General features: G+C 49.0%; 1 protein-coding gene across 20 annotated transcripts in view; it reads right to left on the reverse strand.

Moving 5' to 3' along the window:
• Window positions 1-26276, reverse strand: part of CASK (calcium/calmodulin dependent serine protein kinase) — a 382103-nt gene that overhangs the window by 234902 nt on the left and 120925 nt on the right. For all 20 annotated transcript variants that reach the window (XM_060234164.1, XM_060234158.1, XM_060234148.1 and 17 more), the window contains exon 5: window positions 14830-14902. In XM_060234164.1, coding sequence (XP_060090147.1) covers window positions 14830-14902 — 73 coding nt within the window. The remainder of the gene's footprint in view (window positions 1-14829; window positions 14903-26276) is intronic.

Raw genomic sequence — 26276 nt, forward strand, 5'->3', positions numbered from 1 at the left:
CGGGAGTAGAACCCACCCGCCGTGTCCTCTGCTGGTACCTTCTCTATGGCTTGTTTCTGCAGGAGGTTGGCCACCTCCGCCAGCAGAGGTGGGGAGGGAGGAGTGGTGACCACTACGGACTGGTTTGGAATCTGAGCAAAGTCTATTTTGTAGCCCTCTTTGATGATGGACAGGGCCCACCTGTCTGAGGAGACCCGCTCCCAGGCAGGCAGGAAAGGGCGGAGGCGGATAGTGGAATGGGTGGGGGCGATGATGCGTGCAGCAGCAAAGTCAAAGTCCCTGCTTAGAGGGGCGGGCACCCTTAGACTTGCCCGAGGGCTGGGTGCTGTAGCGACCTCTGTTGTTACCCGAGTAGGTCTGCTTGTCGGGTTGCGAGGAACGAGGGCGCCACTGTTGGTCTGAGGGTGGCTTGTGGTGAGGCTTCCTGGTCCAGGGTCTGCTCCACTGCCTGGCTCTGGGTTGTCTGGAGGGTGCCTGAACCCCCAGGCTCCTGGAAATCGTCAGGTTTTTATCCAGTTCCTGTAAGGCGTTGTCTGTGGTGGTACTAAACAGGCCGTCCCCTTCAAAGGGTAAGTCCTCGATGCGCGCCCTGGTGTCTTGCTGTAGGGCGGTAGACCTTAGCCAGGAGTGTCTACGGATGGAGACGGCGGATGTGATGGCCGTGGCCGACACGTCCACCATGTGCCTCGCTGCTGTTAGCTGCTGCTTGGCTACCGTCAGGCCTTCTTTTTGCAGTCTCTTTGCGGCCACTTTCTTGTCCTCGGGTAGAGAGGAAAGGAGGGGGGACAGCTGTTCCCACATGGCGTACTGGTATCTCGCCATACAGGCCGCATAGTTAGATACCTTCGCGCCAAGGGATCCCGCCGAATAAATCTTCCTGCCCATACCGTCCAATTTCTTCCCCTCCTTATCAGGAGGGGCAGAATGCACCCTGCGCGACTTCGAGGAAGATGAGACGATGGCTGAATTTGGCTTTGGGTGCGTGAAGAGAAACTCAGCCCCCGTCTCCTGGACCTTGTACATATGGTCCAGCTTCCTCGAAGACACCGGTGCCGAGGATGGCTTCTTCTATGGCTCCTTGAGTGCCTGTAGGATGACCTTGGTTACAGGCAGTGCTACAGCCGTGGACGTGTCCCGTTGTACGATATCAAAGACGTTATCGTCCACGACGGGCTTGGGCTGGGAGATGGGCAAGGAGATGGTGGTTGCCATCCTTTTCACCATCTCTGCGTAGGACCGCAGGTCTTCTGAGGGCGAGACTGGGAGATCCTCCGCTGTGTTGGGATCTGGTGAAGGTTCCCAGGCTCTCTCCTCGTCGCTCTCCGACCCCGATGGCGAAGACTCTCTGTGTTCTGAGCGCTCCGACAGGGGTGGTGTTGGCTCCCTCCGTGGCGACTGGATCGGCGTCGGGGGTCGGTGCTGGGGCTCTGTCGGTGCGACGCGTCGCTCCGGCGGGATCGAGACCGATGCCGATGGTCTTCTGGATCGGTGCGATGCCCTGGAGAAGGAGGACATTTTGGACCGCTGCTCCCATTCCGGGTGCTCCCTTGGTTGGTACCAATGGTACTGCGGGCAGCAGGGGTAGGGCGACTGCCATCTATGCTGCTCCCAAGGGGGTATCGGTGGGAAACGCCGAGACTCAACTGACGGCTTCCTCTCTCTTCCGCCTTTAGGCGCCGCAGTTCTAGCCGCATCAGCCGATGTCGATGCCTCGACGTCTGAGGCCGATTTGCCGAAGAGACCCCGCTGAAGGAGATCGCCGCGTCAGGTCGATCTCTGCTTCCGATACTGGGGGGCGCGGCCGATGAACGCTGGCCCTGGGAGTCAATGGGCTGCGTGGCCGATGAGCGCTGGCCCTAGGGGTCGATGGACTGCGCAACGGGGAAGGAGGAGCCCTTCTTGGCGGCTCGACGATGATCGGCGCCGACACATCGGGGGAAGGCGAAGTTGAGCGCGCTGCTTTCGCTTCTCCTTGCTCCTCGCCTTCTTGGAGGAAGATTCTCGCCCCGCTTCCTCCCGTCGCTTTTTCGCTGGCCTCTCGACCGACCCCTCGAGGGCTTGTTTCGTGGGGTCTTGCTCTCTCGGTGCTTCCTCTTCCATCAGGGTCGCATCGGCTGATGAGACCGTCGGGGCTTGGGCGTCCGCCATTTTCGGTACCGATGCCAAAGAGCCTGCCGTCGATTTTGGAGGGTGAAGTGCCGAGGCCGTTAATGCAGCCGATAGCCTTGCCGCCCTGTTCTTCCTCGTTTGCTTGGAGAAGCGGAGGCAGTGTGGGCAGGCCTCCACACGGTGCGCTTCACCCAAGCAGAGGAGACACAGGGAATGGCCATCTGGGGGGGGGGGCGATCTTCTTCCCGCAGGCCCGGCACCAGTTTGGTGTAGTGGTTAAGTGTGCGGACTCTTATCTGGGAGAACCGGGTTTGATTCCCCACTCCTCCACTTGCACCTGCTGGAATGGCCTTGGGTCAGCCATAGCCCTGGAAGAGGTTGTCCTTGAAAGGGCAGCTGCTGTAAGAGCTCTCTTAGCCCCACCCACCTCACAGGGTGTCTGTTGTGGGGGAGGAAGGTTAAGGAGATTGTGAGCCGCTCTGAGACTCTTCGGAGTGGAGGGCGGGATATAAATCCAATATCTTCTTCATCTTCTTAAAAAAACCCCAGCGACTGTCCATAGAGAATCGTCACTAGGGAAAGCCCTCTCAGAATCCTCTGAGGAGGGAAAAACTAGGGAGCAACAGGGGGGGGAAGGCCCCGGAGGGCGATCCGCCACAACACGCACCCGAAAACACACTTTTTAAAAAACTAACTAACTAACTAACTACAAACTAACTACTACTCTATGAAAAACAACAAACAGGCTATATATACAGAGGCGAGGGAAAAAAGGGTAGAAAAAAACCCGAAGCTCACCGACCGGGAACACGAGGAAACTCAGCTTCTTCGCACAGCGGTCAGAAAGGAACTGGCGGGATTGCCGCGATGGCGCCGTTGGGCGTGCGCAATGGGACGCCTGCGCATGCCCAGTGGCGCCGACCGCGGAAAATTCCCGGGCTTTCTTACAGATACCGATCGGGGACCGGCGCAGGCGCAGTATCCCACAAGTGTGATGCACAGAGACCACGAAGAAGATCCCATGCTGAGTCTTCCTCAATAACCCGTGTTCATCAATGTGCCTACTCATTCTGTCCTTGATAATGGTTTCTACCAACTTTCCCGGTATTGAAGTCAGACTGACTGGCCTGTAATTTCCCGGGTCTCCTCTGGAACCCTTTTTAAAGATGGGGGTGACATTTGCTACCTTCCAGTCCTCAGGAACAGAGGCAGATTTCAATGAAAGATTACAGATTTTTGTTAGAAGATCCACAAGTTCAACTTTGAGTTCTTTCAGAACTCTCGGATGTATACCATCCGGACCCGGTGACTTATTAGTTTTTAATTTGTCTATCAGTTGTAGGACCTCCTCTTTTGTCACCTCAATCTGACTCAGGTCTTTCAATACCCCTTCCAAAATTAGTGGTTCTGGGGCGGGCAAAAAGTTCTCATCTTCCACAGTGAAGACGGAGGCAAAAAATTCATTTAGCTTCTCAGCCATTTCCCTATCCTCCTTCAGTAATCCTTTTACCCCATGGTCATCCAAGGGCCCCACTGCCTCCCTGGCTGGTTTCCTACTTCTAATATATTTGAAGAAAGTTTTATTGTTGGTCTTTATGTTTTTTGCAATATGCTCCTCATAGTCCCTTTTTGCCTGCCTGATCACAGTCTTGCATTTGATTTGCCACAGCCTGTGTTCCCTTTTACTAATCTCACTTGGACTGGTTTTCCACCACTTAAAGGAGTCCTTCTTACCTTTTACAGCTTCCATTACTTTGTTTGTTAACCACGCAGGCCTTTTCTCATGCCTGTTTGTGCCTTTCCTAGGGCAGCTTCTGGGAGAGCTTTTCTCAGCCCCACCTACCTCACAGGGTGTCTTGTGGGGGAGGAAGATAAAGGAGATTGTGAGCTGCTCTGAGACCCTGAGAGTCAGAGTGAAGGGCGGGATATAAATCCCAATATCATCTTCTTTCTTTAAACTAAAACTGCAATTCTGTGCATGTGCAGAGAGTAGGTGCCACAGTGCTTACTGTAGATTACTTCCAAGAAACCATGGAGAGCAAGCCCAATGAGGAAAGGCTAAGGGACTTGGGGATATTCAGTCTGGAGAAGAGGAGGTTGAGGGGGAGACATGATTGCTCTTTTGAAGTATTAGAAGGGCTGCGACTTAGAGGAGCAGGGAACTGTTCCTGCTGGCTGCAGAGGAGAGGACTGGCATAGAAAAAACTTTTTAACAGTAAGAGTTGTTCAACAGTGCAATCGACTGCCTCACTGGCAGTTTTTAAGCAGCGGCTGGACAAACACTTGTCAGGGATGCTCTGGAAAAACCAGAATAGCAGTGCAACAGTTCTAAAACAGCTTATCAACAATTTGCCTTATGGTCCCTGTCGCTTGAAAGAGCTCTGCTCACATACTGCAAGCAGGTTTGGGTTGGGAAATACCTGGAGATTTGAGGGAAGGAGCCTGATTTTGGGGAGAGGAGGAGCTTCAATGGGATATGACTCCAGAGCCTTGTGCACGGGGGGGGGGGGGGAGTGCGAGCGCCCACAGAGAGAGCTCCGAGTGCCGCCTCTGGCACCTGTGCCATAGGTTCGCCACCACTGGTCTATGGCAACTATGCTGCAGTGGACAGTGAAGTGCTGCCAGTGAAGAGGGTATAAATTTTGTAAAATAAAATAAATCAAATAAAAATAGTCTGCTTGCCAGCACAAGAGGTAGCTGGTATGCCCCTTGACCATTTAGCCCCTAAAGGGGACACCCTTTCCAGTATCATGCAGAGACCCCTCCCCTACATAACCCTGGCTAAGTTATTACAGTAGTGAACTGCTGTGCTTTCTGCAAGGCCTGTCTTCAGCAAATCCTCCCTCTAGACAGGGGAGGGGTCCTTCCACTCCTGTTTGGAAATTCAGATAATCATAGATGATAATGCCCTAATGGTGGTGGCCAAATGGAGCGCTCCCATTGGCTGACAGGTGCACTCAACAAACCTTTGGCCCATCATATGTCAGTCGCTGGCTTCCCATTGGCTAACTTCCCAGTCCCCCACCTAGTGCAGGCCCAGGAACATTTAAGAAAGACAAACATATGTACAATGCTTCTCCGTGTCCTCTCCATCAACCAGTCTAAGAAAGGGCTGCCGCTCTACTGAGGCCTCACAAAGCATTTCCTCAGAGGCCATGGAGGCCACCTCTTTCTTGTCACTCCCTCCCTCACTCCTTCCCTCAGCCTTGTCCCAAAACAGACAAGGATTGGGCCACTGGGGAAGCTGCTAGCCAGAGGCTGTTACTAGACAATAAAGGAAGGCCTCTCAGCTGAATAGAATGCCATAGAGTTCACCCCCCAGAGCAGTTATTTTCTCCAGGATGGGGAGAGAGATCTGTTGTCTGGAGTTCAATTGTGATCCCAGGAGATCTTCAGGCTCCATCTGGAAGTTGGCTACCCTAGACCTGGCAACACCCTCTGGGTGATGATGCCACCTGGCTGCAATGATTTAATTAGGCCTGGTTGCTTGGCCCTGAGCAGCAGCCCTGCCATCACAGCCAGTGTGACTTAGCAGTTGCCAACTTCAGGTTGGGAAATTCCTGCAGATTTGAGGGGTAGAGCCTGGAGAGGGTGAGCTTGAGGAGGGGTGGGACCTCAAACAGGTACAATGTCATAGACTCCACCCTCCAAATCAGCCATTTCCTCCTGGGGAATCACTGTTGCCAATCACCAAGTGAGGGCTGGAGATCACACAGAATTGCAACTCCTCTCCAAATGGAAGATCAGCTCCCCTTGAGGTGTGTGTGGGGGGAGTGACTGCCTTTGCTTAGGTGGGTAGGAAGACAGCAAGGATGGGGGGCACTTGCCCAAAGCCTTCTTCTAGAGCCCATTGTATTTTTCTTCACAACGGGCCTTATTCCTATTACTATATAATTGCAGAGGTTGGCTAGCTGAGATGTTCATGGACTGCTGGCCTAGTTCTATGATTCTCAATTTCTCAGACCATAGACTATGCTTATTAGAGGCCTTAATGTGGATGTGAGTGTTGCCACCTAACATAGCTCCTAAACAATGTAAGGTAGACAAAATTAGTTTTTTTGTTTTGTTTGCTATCTATGGTAATCTATTGGGTATATAAATTATATTGGCCAGGTATGCACAGGAATGCTGTTCCAGCTGGCTTGGCCAGGACTCCGACTCGAAAAACGGTCTCTGGGAGAGGGAAGGCACTAGACAGCCATGCACTCCCCGACAGTGCATTCTGTCTTCTCTGCCATCTCCAGCCTCCAATGGGCTTGCAAAGAGAACAAGAGATACAGAGCTACCCATGAACGCCCCTTCCTGGGAGAAGCTGGGCCTGCCACTGCCTGCTCTGCCGCACATGGCTCTCTCTCTCCCGCTGTGGAGAGGGGACAAGGTCCCTCATAGGGCAGTTGCATGAAATGCAACTGAGGGTACTGTACTGTTCTGTGTCAATCTGCGGAAAGAAACCTACTGAACGGGTGACATCTCTTCTGGAGAAATCAGGGGGTGTGGGTTACTATGCAAATGTGTTACTGCTGGGACTTTTCTAAAAAAACCCAAAACCCTGATATTGGCTATAAGTATATAAATTACATAAACATATATATTTAAAAATAACAGCAGTATGGTTATTTGCTTGCAACTGTCCTGGGAACTCATGGGGTCAGCCTACTGACTCCTTGACACGTGGGAACTGAAACATATCTTCAGCTTTCAGATGCTTATGTCACAGAGCTTCTTCTTATCTACTCCTTCCTATTTTTTACTGGCAACTTTGGAAATAATGTTTCTATAAGGCTATTTTAGAAACCAGTACAAATTAAAAAACCATAGCAAGTCCACCAAAAAAATATTGTTGTTTCAAGATGTGAAGTGTACCACAATATCTTTTTTTTGGCTGCATGTTTTGTATATAGCTCTCAGTGGCCAGACAAAGCTACATTGTGTAAAACAGTAAATTCTTTGGAAACCCTGATTATTCATGCCAGTATGTACCTCAGCATTTCAGCTCTACACTGGCTCGCCACAATCCCATCTGCTAAACATTTTTGCTTCAGCACATAGATCGATGTACTTATCTGTAATTCTGCCAGTAATAGTACATAATACTTAGAATAAGACTAATCAGGAACGTTATATGTGCAATAACACAGAAGCAGACTATGGATATAATTATGAGAAAAAGACAGGTTTCTTACCTGTAACTGATGATCTTCGAGTGGTTATCTGTGCAGTCACACATATGGGTTATCCGCCAGGATCGAACCTGACCTCGGAGAATTCAAAGCAATCTTGGAGCATTAATTTTGGCGCACACTTCCTCTCGTCCCGGGGAAGAGGCATCGTCTGCGCATGCCTGGACGAGAGGGAGGTGCCTAACCCACTCAGTTTCTTCCCGCCGCTGTATAGGTGGACCAATTTTTACTCGTGATAAGGATACAGCAGCGGGGAAGGATGGGTGGGCATGTGTGACTGCACAGATGACCACTCGAAGATCATCAGTTACAGGTAAGAAGCCTGTCTATCTTCTTCGTGGTCTCTGTGCAGTCCCACATATGGGAGACTGGCAAGCTATTCCGTCTGGAGGCGGTTGCTGGATCTGTAACCAGAAGACAAGGTTAGTTATGCATATAAGGAGTAACGTCGTACTTACAGTGTAGGTGACTGGGGACATCAGTTGAAGATGGATCGCAGCACAGCTTGTCCAAAGGACGTGTCACACCGGGCACGAATGTCTAGGGCATAGTGTGAGGCGAATGTAGATGGAGACGACCAGACCGCAGTGGCACAGATGTCTTCCATTGGAACACCCTTGCAGAAGACTGTTGAGGTTGCAACGGCTCTAGTAGAGTGAGCTCTCAAGTGTTCAGGTATAGGCTGTTTTGCCAGTTCATAACATAATGTAATAGCAGCCACAATCCATTTTGAAAATATGTTGAGATTTTAGTGCCTTGATTGTGGGTTGCGTATGCTATAAAGAGTCTAGTGTCCTTTCGGAACTGTCGTGTTCTTTCAATGTAGAAGGAAAGGGCCCTACGTACGTCCAAGTTATGTAAAGTTCGTTGACCTGCATCAGTAGGATGCTGGAAAAAGGCAGGTAAAGTTGAGGATTTCCCCAGATGAAACGCTGAAACCACCTTTGGTAGAAAGGCGGGGTCAGGGCGTAGAATGACTCTGTCGTGATGGAAAACTGTGTATGGCGGGTCCGCTCTAAAAGTGCAAATGTCGCTAGCTCTCCTGCCGGCGGTCAGTGCTACCAATAAGGCTGTTTTCCAGGACAGGAGATGTAGAGGGATGGATGCCATAGGTTCGAAAGGTGGCTTCATCAACTGGCTCAGTACAAGTAACAGACTCCAGGTAGGATGAATTTGGCAGATTGGAGGGTAAAGGTGAAGGATTCCTTTCAGAAAGGCTTTAGTAGCATAGTGGGAGAACACGGTGCAACCCTCGATATGCGGATGGAATGCAGAGATAACCACTAAGTGGACTTTTAGGGAGGAGTATGAAAGTCCTGAGTTAGAAAGAGATAAGGTGTATGTTAGGATTTGAGTGATAGTGGAGAGTTCAGGTTTGAAGTTATGTAGAACTGCATACTCCGAAAAACGCTTCCATTTCAGAGAATAAGATTTTCTGGTGGCAGGTTTCTTTGCGTTGAGTAGGATGTGCTGGACATCTGGTGGGAAATTCAGAAACTGATTTTCCAGGCAGTCAGTCATAGAAGTGCCGGGTTGTGGTGTAGAACCCTGCCCTCTTGTTGGGAGATCAAGTCCTGAATTTGAGGGAGTCGGAGAAATGTGTTGTCTGAGAAGAGGAGAAGAGTGGTAAACCAGGGCTGACAAGGCCACCATGGTGTAATCAGGATGCAATTGGTTTGGTCTAGCTTTTTCTTCTGTAATACCCTCGTAATGAGTGGTATTGGAGGGAATAGGTAGCGCAGTGTCCCTGTCCATGTCTGGAGGAAGGCATCCCCCTCCGACAGTGGGGACGGGGGGGCCTCAAGTGTAAAAGCGCGGACACTGCGCATTGTCTGGGGATGCGAATACGTCTACTTTTGGAGTACTGAAGGTCTGGAACACTGAGTGTAGGTAACGACGGCTGATGGTCCACTCGTGGTCGTTGACTAGGTGGTGACTCAGTGTGTCTGCTTGGACATTTTGGACTCCTGGTAGATGCACCGCTATCAGGAAGATGCCCTGGGCGATGCTCCAGTGCCATAAGGTTAGAGCTTGTTTGCATAGTTGAGTAGAGGCGGTGCCTCCCTGCCAATTGATGTAGAAGACAGTGGCAACATTGTCGGAGGTGACTTGAACATGATGGTTGTGAAGAGAAGGAAGAAAAGATCTTAGGGCTCTGTGGACTGCCAGGAGCTCTAGGCAATTGATGTGGAGGGATCTTTCATAGTCGGTCCATTGTCCCTGACCATGAGTACTCCCCAAATGGGCTCCCCATCCCCACTTGGAGGCATCGGTGGTGACAATCACAGAGGGCAGTGTTCGTACAAATAGCGTTCCAGCCAGGAGATGACAGTCCACCGTCCACCATCGTAGAGATGGGATGATGTGGGATGGAATGGTTAGCAAGGTCCCTTGGTGCTGTCGTTGAGGGTGGAATGTTCGGACAAACCACAGTTGAAGAGGACGCATGTGGAGTCTGGTGAAGCAGAGGACGGAGGTGGTGGCCGCCATGAGGCCTAGCATACTCTGAAAGGTGAGAGCTGTTTGGGAACGATGCGTTATTATCGTGTTGGCTAAGGATTGGATATGTTGCACTCTGTCTGCTGGAAGATAGGCTTTGTGAGATATCATTGACAGGTGCGCTCCTATAAATTGTATGTTCTGAGTAGGATCTAGATTGGATTTTGCCTAATTGACGTGAAGGCCTAGAGTAGACAGGAGGGTGAGGGTAGCCGAAATGTCCGTCTGAAGTTGTTCTTTTGTTTGGGCGACGATCAGCCAATCGTCTATATAAGGGTAGATGGAGATCTGTTGTTGTCGGAGTACTGCTGCCACCACAGCCATGCATTTTGTGAAGACTCTCGGTGCTGTGGAGAGACCGAAGGGGAGAGCGCGGAATTGATAGTGTTGATCTCTGATAGCAAATCTGAGGAATCTTCTGTGACGGTGAGCGATGGTGAGGTGGAAGTAGGCATCTTGTAGGTCTATCGATGCCATCCAAGCCTGCTCTGGAATCAGTAGTAGAATGGATTGTAGAGTAACCATGCGGAATTTTGTAGCGGATGTGAAGATTGAGCTTTCGAAGGTCTAGTATAGGGCGCAGTCCTCCGTCTCTCTTTGGGACCAGAAAGTAGCAGGAGTAGAATCCCGTATGGTGGTACTGTGGTGGAACAGGTTCTATAGCTCCCTTGTCCAGCAAGGTCGTGATTTCCAATTGTAGAGGGGGGATGGGGGGGTAGTTATGAACCTGTGGTGCTTTGGGGTTGAATTGAACTCTATGGCGTAACCCCTGTGAATGATCGCCAGGACCCATGAGTCTGATGTTATGGACTCCCATATGGGGTAGAATGGTTGTAGTCTGGTGTCTGAATGGTGTTGTGGCTGTTCGAGGGGAGGAAGTCAAAAAGACTGCTTTGCGGTCGGTGTTGATTTCTTTGTTGTTTGTGGACGTGCCCTCTGCTGGAAGGGTTGTTTTACCGGAGAAGCCTTGCGTTTCCAGAATTCAGCCTGTCGTAGGGATCGAGAGTGCTTGTCGTACGATGGTTTCCAGGTTCTCTGTCGGATGTGTAGGGATTGTGGTTGTGTTAACTCCCAATCTTTTGGCCCTTTTCCTGCTGTCGTCGACATTGGTCAAAATGTCATCTGTAATGGCATTAAATAGGCCCTGCCCATCAAAGGGTAAGTCCTCTATCTTAAATTTTATATCTGGCTGCAGTGATGAAGACCTAAACCATGCGTGCCGGCGTAGGGCAATTGACGATACCAGTGTCCTGGATGAGCACTGCGCTGCGTGACGTGCCGTGTTGATCTGTTGCTTGCTGACCCTTGAGAGCTCCTGAAGGGCATGCGAAGCTTGTTTTTGTGCTGCCTCTGGTAAGGAAGGAACCAAGGTGTTGAGTTGACTGGTCAGGTTGAAAACATGCTGAGAAGTAGGCCATATAATTGTGGATTTTCGTAGTGGCGGAGGTGAGAGAATAGATTTTTCTTCCAATAATATCTAATTTCTTGCCTTCCCTCTCAGAAGGGACTGGGTGTCTTGTTTGATTAGATTTAGATGATGAATGAACTATCATGGAGTTCGGTGCTGGATGGTTGAAGAGGAATTTGGATTCGGGAACATGAACCTTGTAAAGTGATTCAACCCGTTTCGATGTTGGTGGCACTGAGGCGGGTTGGTCCCAAGCCTCTTTCAAGGTCTCCAGATGAACTGGGAGCATTGGAAGGGAGGAGCCTGCCAGCAGGTCCGCATGCACCAAATCATAAACGACATCCGAAACTCTAGGCACGTCAGTAGTTAGCTTGATGTTGAGGGAATTTGCCATGTTAGATAATAGATCCAGATAGGATTTGGAGCCTTCTAAGGGAGACAGGTCAGCAGGTTTGATGATGTCAGATGCTGGTGAATGAGGATCTGAGGCTGTCGAATGGGATGAGTCCGATTGCTCTGCTTCGGATTCTTCCTGGGTGTCGATGTCAAGAGGTTTGGGTAACTTGTTTGGTAGACAGTGCAAGCTGTTCCGGTGGCTTGGAAGAGACTGAACATATTGAGGTCGATCTGGCTGGGGACAGTGGCTTTGGTGCCGTAATGTAGTGTTTAGGGGCTTCGCGGTACCAAGGGCGGTCTTCATAGTATGCCTGCTCTCGATGTGGAAGAGTTTTGCGGTACCGAGGTAGGTCTTCCCTATATGCTTGATCCCTATAGAAGAGCACCTCACGGTACCGACGGTCTTCGTGGAGTCGGTATCGATGGGAGTCCAAAGATGGTGATCTGTGGTATCTTTGGTACCTGAGAAAGGATGGTGACCTGGACCTCGATGGAGTGTAATAATAATAGTGTTCCCTGTGACGGCTTCGAGACCTCTCAGCCCGAATTCGAATGGGCATTTCTCTCTGAGTTGATGGGTCTGTTTGGAGTGGAGATGCAGACAACACTGTCTGTTGCTTGGTAGGTGTTGCAGGCATTGGGACCTTCTGGAATGAATGTGCACCTAGGATGTCAGCGCGCCGGCTTTTGGTCGAATCCGGAGACTCGGTGTCCAGGATCTGTTCTGGCAAGGATCCATGAATTGAGGGGGACCGGGAATGAACGTGAACGACCTTGAGAGGTACAGTATCGATGGGCGCCGAGATTTCTAATGGAGTCGGAGCTGTCTGTACCGAGGCCATGGAGTCGATGGTTGGGTGCGGTGTAGAAGCCGTTGTTGAAGACATCGAATCCGGGGGTCTATGGCTTGCCTTGGGCTTTTTTGGTGATGTCGGAGCCACAAAGTCTCTAGAAGTCGATTCCGTGCGATGTCGCTTCCTGGAATCGTCGGACTTCTTCGAATATTTCCCGGGCTTAAGCTTACTGGGAACCAAGGCCATGGATTCTGCCGGTCGAGCCACTCCCTTTAGAGGAGATAGAGAGGATGGTGAGGTTTGGGAACCCGAAGCGTGGGACATAGTGGGGTGCAGTGATGACTCTAACAGATGGCTTCTGAGTCTTGCCGCGCGGTTCTTTCTTGCTTGTTTCCTAAACTGGCTACAATGCAAGCAAGTATCGGTACGGTGTGCCTCACCGAGACAGAAAAGGCATAAAGAATGTCCGTCGGTAGATGGAATTTTTGAGGCACAGTGAACACACTTTTTAAAGGTGATTTTGTCTTTTCCTTCCATCCGTCCGGGGAGGGGGGGGGGGAAGGAGAGACGAAGGCCGAAGAGAAAGATAGTAAGAATTTTTTTTTTTTTTTACAATACCAGTGCGAAGAAGAGGACGAACGGTTAGGGAAAAAACGGTGAAGAAGTAGATGAGGAGGAGGTGAGATCACGATGAAAAACAGGAGACTCAGCGAGGTAGGTGTATCCTGGGCGGCGGTAAAGAAGAAACTGAGTGGGTTAGGCGCCTCCCTCTCATCCAGGCATGTGCAGACGATGCCTCCTCCCTGGGACGAGAGGAAGTGCGCACCAAAATTAACACTCCAAGATTGCTTTGAATTTTCCGAGGTCGGGTTCGATCCTGGCAGATAACCCATATGTGGGACTGCACAGAGACCACGAAGAAGATCCATGTTTTGCTTTCCTTTGGCTGCTGCTGCTTTTTATGGGTTTTTTTAAAATAATGGCAATACTCTCATCAATTCTACTGCCAAATATATAGCTAAACTACAAAAGCATACTCATATGGGGAGGGGGAACCCATCAGATTTGTAACACTGTTAAAAGGAACATTTTTAGTCATCCAGGTTATCTGATTTATCATCTGATGCTGATGCTCAGCCAGCTAAGCCTGTTACTATCCCCGTCAGTGACTCTGAGGTGGCAGAAGTGGCCCTTGGCAACCAGTTGCTGAAGTTACTAAGGACAGTGGGGACTCTAGCTTCATGGGCACTGAGACCACAGAGGAGGCAATCACAATAGGCAGTGAGTCAACAACCCAGAATTCAGGAAAGGCTGCCTTGCTTCCCCTTTCTCCAGAGTCAGGGGAATGCAGGAGGTGATAGGCATGCTTGGAGCTCCTTGAGGAGACGGAGTGTGCCTCACAGCTCAGCATTTAGCAAGTCAGGAGGAGCACCTGGGGCTAATAAGCCAAATGGACAGCTCCCCTGCAAGTTCAACAAAACCCAGCTGTGAAGTACCCATAAAACACAGGACTTTAGACAGCTCAGGCATGGGAGCAACTTGTCAACATTCTGGAGACACTGGGATTACAGCACCTGACCTTGATACCTCTTGTGATTTCTGAACTCCTGGCTTTGACCTATGGACCTGCTCGACTGTGCCTCTTGGACCTGCTTGGACCTTGTTCCCTGGATTCTTGGCTGGCCTCCCTTGTGTATGACTTTTGGACTGACTTTTTGGCTACACAAACTTGGTTAGTGTCCCTGCCTTGTCACCCTTAGTTTCTACTGCCTGAGTCTGCCCTGCTCTGGGATGCTTCCTTATATATTTAGGTTAGCCTTTATAAGTAAATGCCTGAGTGAAAACTGACAAAGAAAAAAATGACTTAATAGAAGCAAAACGTTTGTTGCTTGTCTTGCTGCAGCCAGAAATGTCTTAGATCCTGATTATTGTAGATAACTCATTTAAGAAGAGTTTGGATGGGCTCTGCAACAAGACCATCTTGCACTGAAAATACTATACAAATTTGGGAGTTAAAATTGTTTCCCAATACATTAGACAATAATAATTATTCATTTGGGGGGCAAAACTGGAAGTCTCCTAATTGCAACAAACAATATCATCCCAAGGTAAACTTTTATCTAGAAATGAAAGCTAGAAAAATAAAATCTTATGATGATATAATCATAAAGGCTCATAAAATCTTGGCAAAAACAAAAGGCTTGTGACATGTGCCACACACATTTGCTAACTTTGCAGTTACTTAGCATTATGTTGTTGGAAATATTAGCAATTCTGGTATTCCCAGGTGCTGATTAGGTTTTGATTAATCTCCCAGCAGGAGTTAGGCTATATGGCAGCAATTAAAAAAAGATGCAATATAAATGCCTTCTGAAATGACATACTATAACAAAGAAGACAGTGAATACTGAAAATATTTTTGTGCTATCAACATATGACTTACCTTCACATCTCTGTGAATTATGTTATTATCATGACAATAGCGTAGTGCTTCCAGTATCTGTCTCATGTAATGACTGCAAAACAAAAATATAAATACAATCATAAAACTTATGAAGATATTATAGTCAGTCTATTCAAGTTGTACTTGACTGGAAAAATCTTTGAAGTACAGAATAAAAAGGTACTGCTAATGCAATTTATTTCTATATTTAAGTCAGATATATATTTTAACTCTTAGGAATAATACAAATTTCTCACATTTTTTTTAATTTTTGAAGAACTTTAGCAGGAGAGGAACACAACATAATACCTTCCCATGGAAGCAGCAGCAGAATATTACAAGAACAAGAGAAGCCATGTTGGATCAGGCCAATGGCCCATCTAGTCCAACACTCTGTCACACAGTAGCAAAAAAAAAAAAAGGTGCCATCAGGGGGTCCACTAGTGGGGCCAGGACACTAGAAGCCCTCCCACTGTTGTCCCCCAAGCACCAAGAATACAGAGCATCACTGCCCTGGACAGAGAGTTCCATCTATACCCTGTGGTTAATAGCCACTGATGGACCTCTGCTCCATATGTTTATCTAATCCCCTTTTGAAGCCATCTATGCTTGCAGCTGCCACTACCTCCTGTGGCAGTGAATTCCATGTGTTAATCACTCTTTGGGTGAAGAAATACTTCCTTTTATCCATTCTAACCTGAGGTAAAGTGCTATAAGTGCCACTTCATCAACAGCATCCTGACCAGCTTCACTGGGAGCACCGATGTCTTATGGTAAGAGCTCATATGATGAAGCCTGCCAGCACATTTCAGTTGGAGCGGTAACAGCATCACTTTAGCCTTAACTGGAAAGGTTTCTCCATCCCTCGGGAGATGTATCTCCAGCTGGCTTAACTGGGACCAGGTTGGGAATCTGGCTTGGGTGCTGGGCTACATATCTATTGTTGTGACCCAACTATGAGAGAACCACAGTTTGGGAATCACTGCTCCATACCATTCACAATTTATAAATCACTTTCATGTTCCTTCTTAGATATCTTTTCAAAATTAAAGGACATTCCTTGGAGTAACAAGATCTGTGTAAAGAGTTCAAACATAAATATGACATAGGTTTATATAAGAGCATTATGCTTCCTATTTTATTCTCATACCCTTTACTAGCAATTCCTGTCAGAAAATCTATCTTTTTGTTTAACTCATGCTGCAACAGATTAAGCTAATATCCAGTCTTGTTCCATCTGCAAAGGTTTCCAATTTGCTTCCAGGTTCTATTCAAGGACCTGGGACCAACACTGGGGCTCTCTCAACTTGTTACGACTCCCACACATCAGGCCGGTCACACACTAGACCTGATCTTTGCGTCCGGGATTTCGGTGAGCGATATCGCGGTAGAAGCGGTACCATGGTCGGATCACCTAGCCCTTAAGGCCCGTGTGGGGACGCCACCCCAACCCTGTATGGGCGGAGAGCCTATTTTGGCTCGCCCCGGAGCCTGATGGACCCGGAACAGTTCCAAATGGCCCTGAGGGATCCTTGGCCCACTAGCAATTCCCTTGATGGCCTTGTGGAGACCTGGCAAGACCGCCTAACCAGGGCCATCGATGAAATAGCACCCAGGCGCCCTCTGCGCCCTCGTCTGAGGCTGGCCCCATGGTACACCTTGGAATTGCACCAGCTCAAACAAGGGCTCAGACGACTAGAGAGGCAGCGGAGAAATACTTGGGACGAAGCAATGAGAACATCCTACAGAACGTTTATGAAGTCTTATGAGATGGCAGTCAAGGCTGCAAAGAAAAACTACTTTGCAACCAAGATTGCATCTGCAAATTCGCGCCCAGCACAATTGTTTAGAATAATTGGGGACCTTACAACATTGCCACAAGGCAAACCAAATATTAGAGAATTGGAGATTGGCTGTGAGGCATTTGCGAAATATTTTGCAGATAAAATCTCATTGCTCCGCCAAGACCTGCCTACCACCTTAGAAACAGTGAGTGAAATTGAGGCTCCGTGCCTGTCTTCGGGTTTGGTCCTGGATCACTTCGATCCGCTCAACCTAGAGGAAGTTGATGGGATCCTCTCCGCTGCTCGCCCAACAACATGTTATTTGGATCCTTGCCCCTCTTGGCTGATTAAATCTTGCCAGAGGGAGCTTAGATGTCCTTTACGGGACATCGTAAATAGATCCCTCGCAGAGGGGCATTTCCCAACGCCTTTGAAAGAGGCGTTGGTTCGTCCTCTCCTAAAAAAAATGTACAGCAGACCCAGCCGAATTGGCGAATTACCGTCCGGTGTCCAATTTACCATTTTTAGGTAAAATTATTGAGAGGGCAGTGGCGTTGCAGCTACAGAGGTTCCTAGATGATGCTTCCGTTCTTGACCCGTGCCAGTCTGGGTTCCAACCGGGCCATGGGACGGAGACGGTGCTGGTCGCCTTGGTGGATGACCTTCAGCAGCATCTGGATCGGGGCGGCGCTGCGGTACTGATGCTATTAGACCTGTCGGCGGCATTTGACACAGTCGACCATTAGTTGCTAAAGCGCCGCCTCGCCGACATAGGGGTTGGCCTTGCAATGGCTTTCCTCCTTCCTCTCTGATCGGGGACAAAGGGTGGCTATTGGGGGTGAGCGATCCCAGAGGCACACACTTGATTGTGGGGTGCCCCAGGGAGCAGTTCTCTCCCCAATGCTGTTTAACATTTATATGCGCCCCCTTGCCCAGATTGTCCGGAGGTTTGGGCTGGGTTGCCATCAATACGCAGATGACACCCAGCTCTATCTACTAATGCATGGCCGGCCTGGCTCCGCCCCAGGGAACCTAGATCGGGCTTTGCAGGCTGTAGCGACGTGGCTCAGACTGAGTGGGCTGAAGTTGAATCCAGTGAAGACAGAGGTCCTTTGTGTGGGCCGCGGTGCCCGGGGAGGGGAAATAGCTCTCCCAACTTTCGACGGCGCACCATTGAAATCAGTGCGCCAGGTAAAGAGTTTGGGTATTTTACTGGAGCCTTCATTATCAATGGAGGCCCAGATAGCAGCCACTGCCAAGTCAGCATTCTTCCATCTGAAGCGGGCAAGGCAGTTGGCCCCCTTCCTGGAACGTCGCGACCTCGCAACAGTGATCCATGCAACGGTCACCTCAAGATTGGACTACTGTAATGCCCTCTACTTGGGGCTACCTCTGTGCCGGACCCGGAAGTTGCAGCTGGTGCAGAACGCGTCGGCCAGGCTACTATTGGGGCTCTCGAAATGGGAGCACATACGGCCGGGGCTGCGCGGACTGCACTGGCTGCCAATTACCTACCGAGTCCAGTACAAAGTGTTGGTTATTACCTTTAAAGCCCTATATGGCCGAGGACCAGCCTACCTAAGGGACCGTCTCTCCCCATATGAACCCCAGAGGGCACTGAGGTCAGTGGGTAAAAACAAAATGACCATCCCTGGGCCGAGAGAGGCCAAACTCCAAAACACCAGAGCACGGGCCTTTTCAGTTGCGGCTCCCGCACTGTGGAACCAGCTTCCGGAGGAAGTGCGGGCCCTGCGGAACCTCGACCAGTTCCGCAGGGCCTGCAAAACCGCCCTTTTTAGACAAGCTTATAACGATATCGACTGCTGAGTTGCTAGGAACAAAGAACCACCATCTATAATATTATCTAAACTGACAGAACCAGCGCCAGAACAGCTTTATTGCTGCCAGATATATATAATGTAACTTAAACTATGTATTTTAATTTAATTAACTGGTTTTTATATGTTTAATTTTAATTGTTAAATTCAATGTTTTACTTATTTATGTTAATGTTGAATTGTTGTTAGCCGCCCAGAGCCGCCTAGGCGGGGAGGGCGGGATATAAATAAAATCTATTATTATTATGTTATGCTACTAGGTTCCCAGCTCTTCTCCACTGAAAAAAGCTCAAAATTAGCATAAACTTATTCCCTGGATTGTCAATAAAACTATAGTATGTACACCAACATTTTTTCTTGGTGGGCAGTTGTGTTGATCTGAAACAGTAGAATAAAATTTGAGTCAAGTGGTACCTTTAAGACCAACAAAAATTTTATTTACTTCCTCAGATACATTATTTTCCTCAGGCTATCACTTACTACAGTTCAGTAGATAGAACTCTTTTCTACTTATTAACTTGTGTCAAAATGTGCTGCTGAATTTGGAATAATGTGCAAAACTGTTTCTTGAAACTGTGATTGTTAGTATACATTTTTGACCTCAAAGTATCTCCCAAACTATCTTTGCTATAAAATGTTTTCTAAAAAAAGAAGCAAAGAAGCTATACTTTAACATAAGATCCAGAGTTCATCTGAGGTATGGAAATGCTATTTTTTTTTAACAACACCAAACAGGTAGGTGAATTTTTAAGCAACTTTAACTGTTTTCTACAAATCTAGTCTATGTTGGCTTACTATAATTTACACATAAACCTCTTTCTAGAAATGACTTATTCTTCAATGAAAAACACACTCGGTGAACAGTTCTCAAAACAAGATTTCTATAAAGTTAATAAAAACAGGTTTCTTACCTGTAACTTATTATCTTTGAGTGGTCATCTGTGCAGTCACACACATGAGTTTTCCCGATGGAACGAACCCGACCTCGGAGAATTCAAAGCTAGCCTTAAGCGTTATTTTTGGTGCGCACTTCCTCCCGCTCTGGGGAGTAGGCATCCACTGCGCATGCCTAGAGCGAGGGGAAGGCGCTCCACCCACCAGTTTCTTTCAAGCCGCTGTATGACGTAGCAGAGTCTATAGAATGTAATAATTACAGAAACAGCAGCGGGGCTGGATGGGTGGGCGTGTGTGACTGCACAGATGACCACTCGAAGATCATAAGTTACAGGTAAGAAACCTGTTTATCTTCTTCGTGGTCTCTGTGCAGTCCCACACATGGGTGACTGATAAGCTAATCTGCATGGAGGTGGGTGCTGTTTCTGAAAGAAAAGTTTCAGAGGTTATATAAGAAATCAGTCAGGTGCGTCCACTTACCATGAGGAGGCAGGGTAAGCTCAGTTGAAGATGGAACGTAGTACAGCTTGCCCGAAGGACGCATCCCGCCTTGCATGCATGTCTATGGCATAATGCGTGGCGAAGGTGGATGATGAAGACCATACTGCAGCTGAACAGATGTCTTCAATGGGCACACCCCTTGCAAAGGCAGAAGATGTAGTTAGAGCTCTGGTAGAGTGGCCCTTCAAACGTTCTGGAACTGGTTGTTTAGCTAACTGGTAGCACAGTGTTATAGCCTCAACCAGCCATTTAGAGAGTCTCTGGATAGAGAGTTTTTGTCCCTTTTTGTGAGTACCATAGGACACAAATAATCTTGGGTCCTTGCGAAAAGGAGCAGTTCTATCTAAGTAGAATGCAAGGGCCCGACGTACATCGAGATTGTGGAGGGATCGTTGTCCTGAATCAGTGGGATTCTGGAAGAAAGATGGCAAGGTGGTTGCCCTTTGGAGATGGAAGGGTGACACAATCTTAGGTAGGAACTTTGGGTCCAGCCGTAGAACCACTCTGTCATGATGGAAGACAGTGTAGGGTGGATCCGATCTAAAGGCGCAAATGTCGCTGGCTCTTTTCCCAGGGGTAAGTGCCACCAGCAGAGCTGTTTTCCATGATAGAAGGTGCAGAGGAATGGACGCCATCGGCTCAAAGGGAGGTTTCATCAAATGGCTGAGCACTAGGGATAGGCTCCAGGTTGGATGAAGTTGCCATATTGGAGGTTTGAGATGAAGGATTCCCTTGAGGAAGGATTTTGTGATAGGGTGTGAGAACACTGTGCGACCCTCTATATTCTGGTGGAAGGCTGAAATGGCTGCCAAGTGCACCTTCAGGGAGGAGTACGTGAGGCCGGACTCTGAAAGGGAGACGGTGTAGGTAAGAATCTGCGAGATGGAGGAGGACGCAGGGTGGAAGTTGTTGCGCATGGCATATTGGGAAAACCGTTTCCATTTGGCTGCGTAAGACTTCCTAGTAGACGGTTTCCTGGCGTTCAACAGGATGTGGCGGACCTCGTCAGGAAAACCTAAAAACTGATCTTCCATGCTGTCAATTTGAGAAGGGAGGGGTTGTGATGCAGAACTTTGCCCCCTTGTTGTGACAGCAGGTCCCGTGCTTGTGGAAAGCAGTGGTAAATGTTGTTGGACAGAAGAAGGAGAGTAGTGAACCATGCCTGGCAGGGCCACCATGGTGTGACTAGGATGCAGTTGGTGCGGTCCAACTGTAACTTCTGAATTGTTTTTGTTATTAGAGAAATGGGTGGAAAAGCGAAATGAAGTGGCCCGCTCCACCGTTGAAGGAATGCATCCCCTGGTGACAGGGGGGAAGGGGGTCCCCGCATATAAAAGATGTTGCATTGGGCATTGTCCGGAGAAGCAAAGACATCTATGACTAGGGCACCGAACATGCTGAAGACAGGAAGAAGATAACTCTTCTTGATTGACCACTCGTGGTCGTTCACTATCATCCTGCTCAGTGTGTCTGCTTGCGTATTTTGTACCCCTGGCAGGTGCACTGCTGTAAGATGAATTTCGTGAGCGATGCTCCAGTGCCAAAGATCTAGGGCTCTCTTGCAGAGGCGAGTGGATGCGGTCCTGCCTTGTCGGTTGATATAGAACACGGTCGCCACATTGTCTGATGTTACTTGTATGTGACGGCCGTGCAGAGATTGCAGGAAGGATTTGAGTGCCCTGTGAACAGCGAGAAGTTCCAAGCAATTGATGTGTAGAGACTTCTCGTTCGCTGTCCATTGCCCTTGTACCGTAAGAGAATCGAGGTGGGCTCCCCACCCCCATCTCGAAGCATCTGTGGTGACAATAGCTGATGGTGACTGTTTCAGGAAGGGCATTCCTTCTAGGAGATGGTCTTGAACCGTCCACCACTCTAGAGATGGTAGGATGTGGTTGGGGGGCGTTAAGAGCGCCTGTTGAGACTGTCTCTGTGGGCGAAAGGTCTTGATAAACCAAAGTTGCAGAGGTCGCATGCAAAGTCGTGCATGTGTAAGGACCGCGGTTGTTGCTGCCATTAAACCCAGCATACGTTGGAATGCGAAAGCTGTCTGTGTTGGGTGAAATATGATGCTGTTGGCCAAAGTTTGAATATTTGCGATCCTGTCCATGGGTAAGTAGGCCTTGTGGTCTGTGGTGGAGAGACGTGCCCCTATGAAGTGTATATTCTGCGAGGGGGAGAGTTGGGATTTTTGGTGGTTGACTTGCAACCCTAGGGCTGATAGGAGGCGAAGAGTTGTTTGTATGTGTTCTCTGAGCTGTTCTTCCGAGTGTCCCACCATGAGCCAGTCGTCTATATAGGGGTAAACAGCTATCCCCTGTTGACGGAGGAACGCTGCTACCACTGCCATGCATTTTGTGAAGACTCTTGGCGCTGTTGATGGGCCAAATGGAAGTGCCCGGAACTGATAGTGGGCGTTGCCTGTGGCGAATCTCAGGAACCTTCTGTGGCAGTGATTGATGGTAAGGTGAAAATATGCGTCCTGTAGACCTATAAGTGCCATCCAGGCGTTCTTGGGAATGAGTGGCAGTGTGGACTGTAGGGTGATCATGCGGAATTTTGTGTGTCATATGTATTTGTTCAGCTTGCGGAGATCTAATATTGGGCGCTGACCCCCGTCCCGCTTCGGTACCAAGAAGTACCGGAAATAAAAGCCCGTGCGATGGTATGGGGGGGGGGATTGGCTCTATGGCCTGCTTGGCCAGGAGGGTTTCGATCTCATTTTGTAGGGCCCGGGAGGGCAGGGTTGGTATGAAGTGAGAGTTCTTTGGTGGTGAGACGAACTCTATGAAATATCCCTTTTTTATGATTTGAAGCACCCAAGAGTCCGTTGTTATGGATTGCCACATTGGAAGGAAGGGAAGGAGTCTGGGGGCAGAGCCTTGTGGTCTGTGGTGGGACTGTGGTTGAGAAGGAAGCAGAAGGGCGAAGTCAAAGAGACTGTTTGCTTGCAGCAGCAGTCTTTTTGGGAGGTTGCGGTCTTTGGCGGTGTTGGAAAGGCTATTTGGTAGGTGGTGCCTTCCGTTTCCAATAGTCGGATTGTCTAGGAGAACGGGGCCGCTTATAGAAGGGGGTTCTCCAGGGTCTCTGTCGGTTGCCTTGAGGTTGCTGCTGGGTGACTCCAAGTCGCTTCGCTCTTTTCCTACTGTCATCCACGGTTGTCAGAATATCATCCGTGGTTGCATTAAAGAGTCCTTGCCCATCAAATGGGAGGTCCTCGATTTTGAATTTTATATCCTGTTGTAGAGTGGATGAGCGCAGCCAGGCATGCCTTCGGAGAGCTATCGCCGTGGCCATTGATCTGGAGGTACAACCGACAGAATGTCGAATGGTATTAATCTGTTGCTTGCTGAGGCGATTGAGTTTCTTTAGTAGTTTGGTAGCTTGCTTTTGAGATGTTTCTGGTAGCGATGGAACTAGGGTACCAAGCTGGGAGGCAATGTTATGGGAGTATGCAGCGAAGTAGGCCAAGTAGTTATTTATCTTGGCTGACGCCGTGGAGATGGAGTAGTTTTTTCTCCCCAGGGTATCCAGTTTTCTCCCTTCTTTCTCCGGAGGTACTGGATGGCACGTTTGTTTCGATTTCGATGACGAGTGTACAATCATCGAGTTGGGTGCTGGATGATTTAATAGGAACTTGGACTCCGGGGCGTGTATCTTGTACAGGGCCTCAACACGTTTCGACGTTGGTGGTATAGAGGCCGGCTTATCCCAAGCCTCTTTAAGTGCTTCTAAGTGGACCGGAAGCATGGGAAGTGATGAGCCTGCAGGTAGGTCTGAATTAATCAGGTCGTGGACCACGTCAGTTATCTTGGGAAGGTCGGTGGTCAACTTGATGTTCAAGGCTGTGGCCATGTCAGTGATGAGGTCAAGGTAAGATTTGGCCCCTTCAGATGGGGAAAGATCCGCAGGTTTGACTATTTCAGAAGCCGGTGACGCTGGTTGAGATAGCGATTGTGACGAATCCGAAGTTTCCGGATCCGAGTCTTCTTGATGCCATACATCTCGTGCATTGGGTGTTAAGGGTTCCAGTTGCAGAGGTTTGGTGACCGGTAGGTTGGGTTGCTGCTTGGATGTTGACGGCGTAGGGAAGTACCACCCCGATGCCGAGGAGATGTTCCCTGTTCCAGATGACGAGGCGGTAGGGTCTGTTGGTACCGAGGGGAGTCATGGTGTTGATACTGGTCGTGGTATCGTGAGCCTTGGTATCGTGAGCCTTGGTGCCTGTCTGAGCGGTGACCACGGTATCGAGAGCGGCAGGAGTCGATGGAGGGAGAACGTGATGGTGTGTAGCGCTGGTAGGAGTATCGCGATGGAGAGCGTGATCTGCTATAATAGCGACGACGTTCGGCCCTGCTTAAGGTTCGTTCTCGGAACCGTGTGGCTCTATCCCGGCTAAGGGACCTTTCGTGGTACCGATAGCTTTGTATGTCTCGGTGCCTAGGGGATGCGATTCGTCTATCCCCAGAAAGAGATTGTTCGTGACGTATGTAGGGTGCATAGTCTCAACGCCGAGGAGAGTCGAGCTGGAGTGGAGATACCATAGCATCCCTATAAACACAAGGGGCAGTCACATCGCGGAAGGAGTCGGAACCTAGCTGGTGCTGCAGCAACTGCGTAGATGGCTGAGTTGGTTGATCGGCCAAGAAATGGTCTGGCAAGGATTCGTGGATCGACGGAGGTGATCGAGATCGGATTCGAATGACCTCGGTATCGATGGTATCCGTCGGTGTCAAGATCTGCTTCAGAATGGGTGGTTTCGGAGCCGTAATCACTCGCAGTGACGAAACCGCCGCGGAGGCCCTCACATCCGAGGCTCTCTGGTCCGGTGAAAGCGGTTTCTCCTTGCCCGTTGACTCCAAGTGTTTCTTCTTGGAGTCGTGGTGTTTCTTCGGGTGTTTAGAGGGCTTAAGCTTCCTGGGAGTCAAAGCCACTGAAGCTGCCTGGGTTGTCCCGTCCCTTTGAGGAGTGAGGGAGGGCGGAGATCTCAATTTGGCAAACAAGCTAGAAAAAACTGAATCTCATTCAGAGGCCTGAGACATAGCCGGTCGCAACGAAGTTTCCAATAGATGACTTTTCAGTCTCGCAGCGCGGTTTTTTCTAGCTTGTTTGCCAAATTGGGCACAATGAGCACAACTGTCCGTTCTGTGAGCTTCGCCCAGGCAAAGTAAGCACAATGAGTGGCCATCTAACGAAGGGATTTTAGTCCCGCAGCGGGTACACTTTTTAAAAGTAATTCTAACTTCTTTTCCTTCCATACGCCCGGGGGGGGGAGGGGGGGAAGGAGGGAAAAGGAAGGGGACGACAGAGGGAGATATATATATATATTTATACAATACCAGTAGAAGAGAAGATCGAAAGGAAGAGGAACTGAGAGAAAATCGGTGATCGGTAACGAGTAAAAACGAGTGAGGTAGGCTAGAGATGAGAGGAGATGCAGCGAGGAAGGACTATCCCAGGCGGTGGTCGGAAAGAAACTGGTGGGTGGAGCGCCTTCCCCTCGCTCTAGGCATGCGCAGTGGATGCCTACTCCCCAGAGCGGGAGGAAGTGCGCACCAAAAATAACGCTTAAGGCTAGCTTTGAATTCTCCGAGGTCGGGTTCATTCCAGCAGGAAAACCCATGTGTGGGACTGCACAGAGACCACGAAGAAGATCTGTTCTTTACCAATTAATTTTTTGGCCCTGGCCCCAGCCTGGTGGAACAAGCTCCCATCTGAGATCAGGGCCCTGCAGGGTGTACTGGAATTCCACAGGGCCTCAAAAACAGAGCTATTCTGCTGGGGTTTCAGTTGAGGCAGCGGACATCCAAACTCTCCATACTTTGGCCTCCCAGTCAGCTCAGCCTAGTGGTTAGTAGCTCAACATCCTATAACACTGCTCAGAAGGCTTCTATCTGCATGTTACTGCAGTGGTAATATTTATTTTGTTTTTTTAGCATGGAATCTGAATTTTGAATGCCTGGATTTCTTAAACCCTTATCTTCTGTTCCTCATCACGATATTATGTGACCTGTAAGCTGTCTAGAGCCCATTTTGCAGGGAGGGTGGGATACAAATCAAAGAAAATAAACAAATAAATTAATTGGTAAAGAACAGTAAAGATACACTGAACACTTTTCCTCAAGCCTTACATATAGTTAGGTGAGGGGTTAGTTGCCAGAAAGTCCTAGTTAGAGTTGGGAGATAAGTACAGTTGAAATTGGATTAAAGCAGTTGATAGACCTGGGAATGGCAGCAAATCAGCATACATACACAAGCCCCCACACCATAGCAAAGAGGTCTGCTTGTGGGTTTCCAAACTGACTTTCAATGTGAAGAAAGATCTCCTTCAAGGGCCACTCCCCTTCTTGAATGGTTTGTCCAATGAGCCAGTTTGCTTTGTTGTTGGCAGATCCCTTGATATGTTCTGCAGTGATTGACAGGAGACTTTTCT

This window comes from Heteronotia binoei, chromosome 3 (assembly GCF_032191835.1).
Source record: "Heteronotia binoei isolate CCM8104 ecotype False Entrance Well chromosome 3, APGP_CSIRO_Hbin_v1, whole genome shotgun sequence".
Taxonomy (NCBI): domain Eukaryota; kingdom Metazoa; phylum Chordata; class Lepidosauria; order Squamata; family Gekkonidae; genus Heteronotia; species Heteronotia binoei.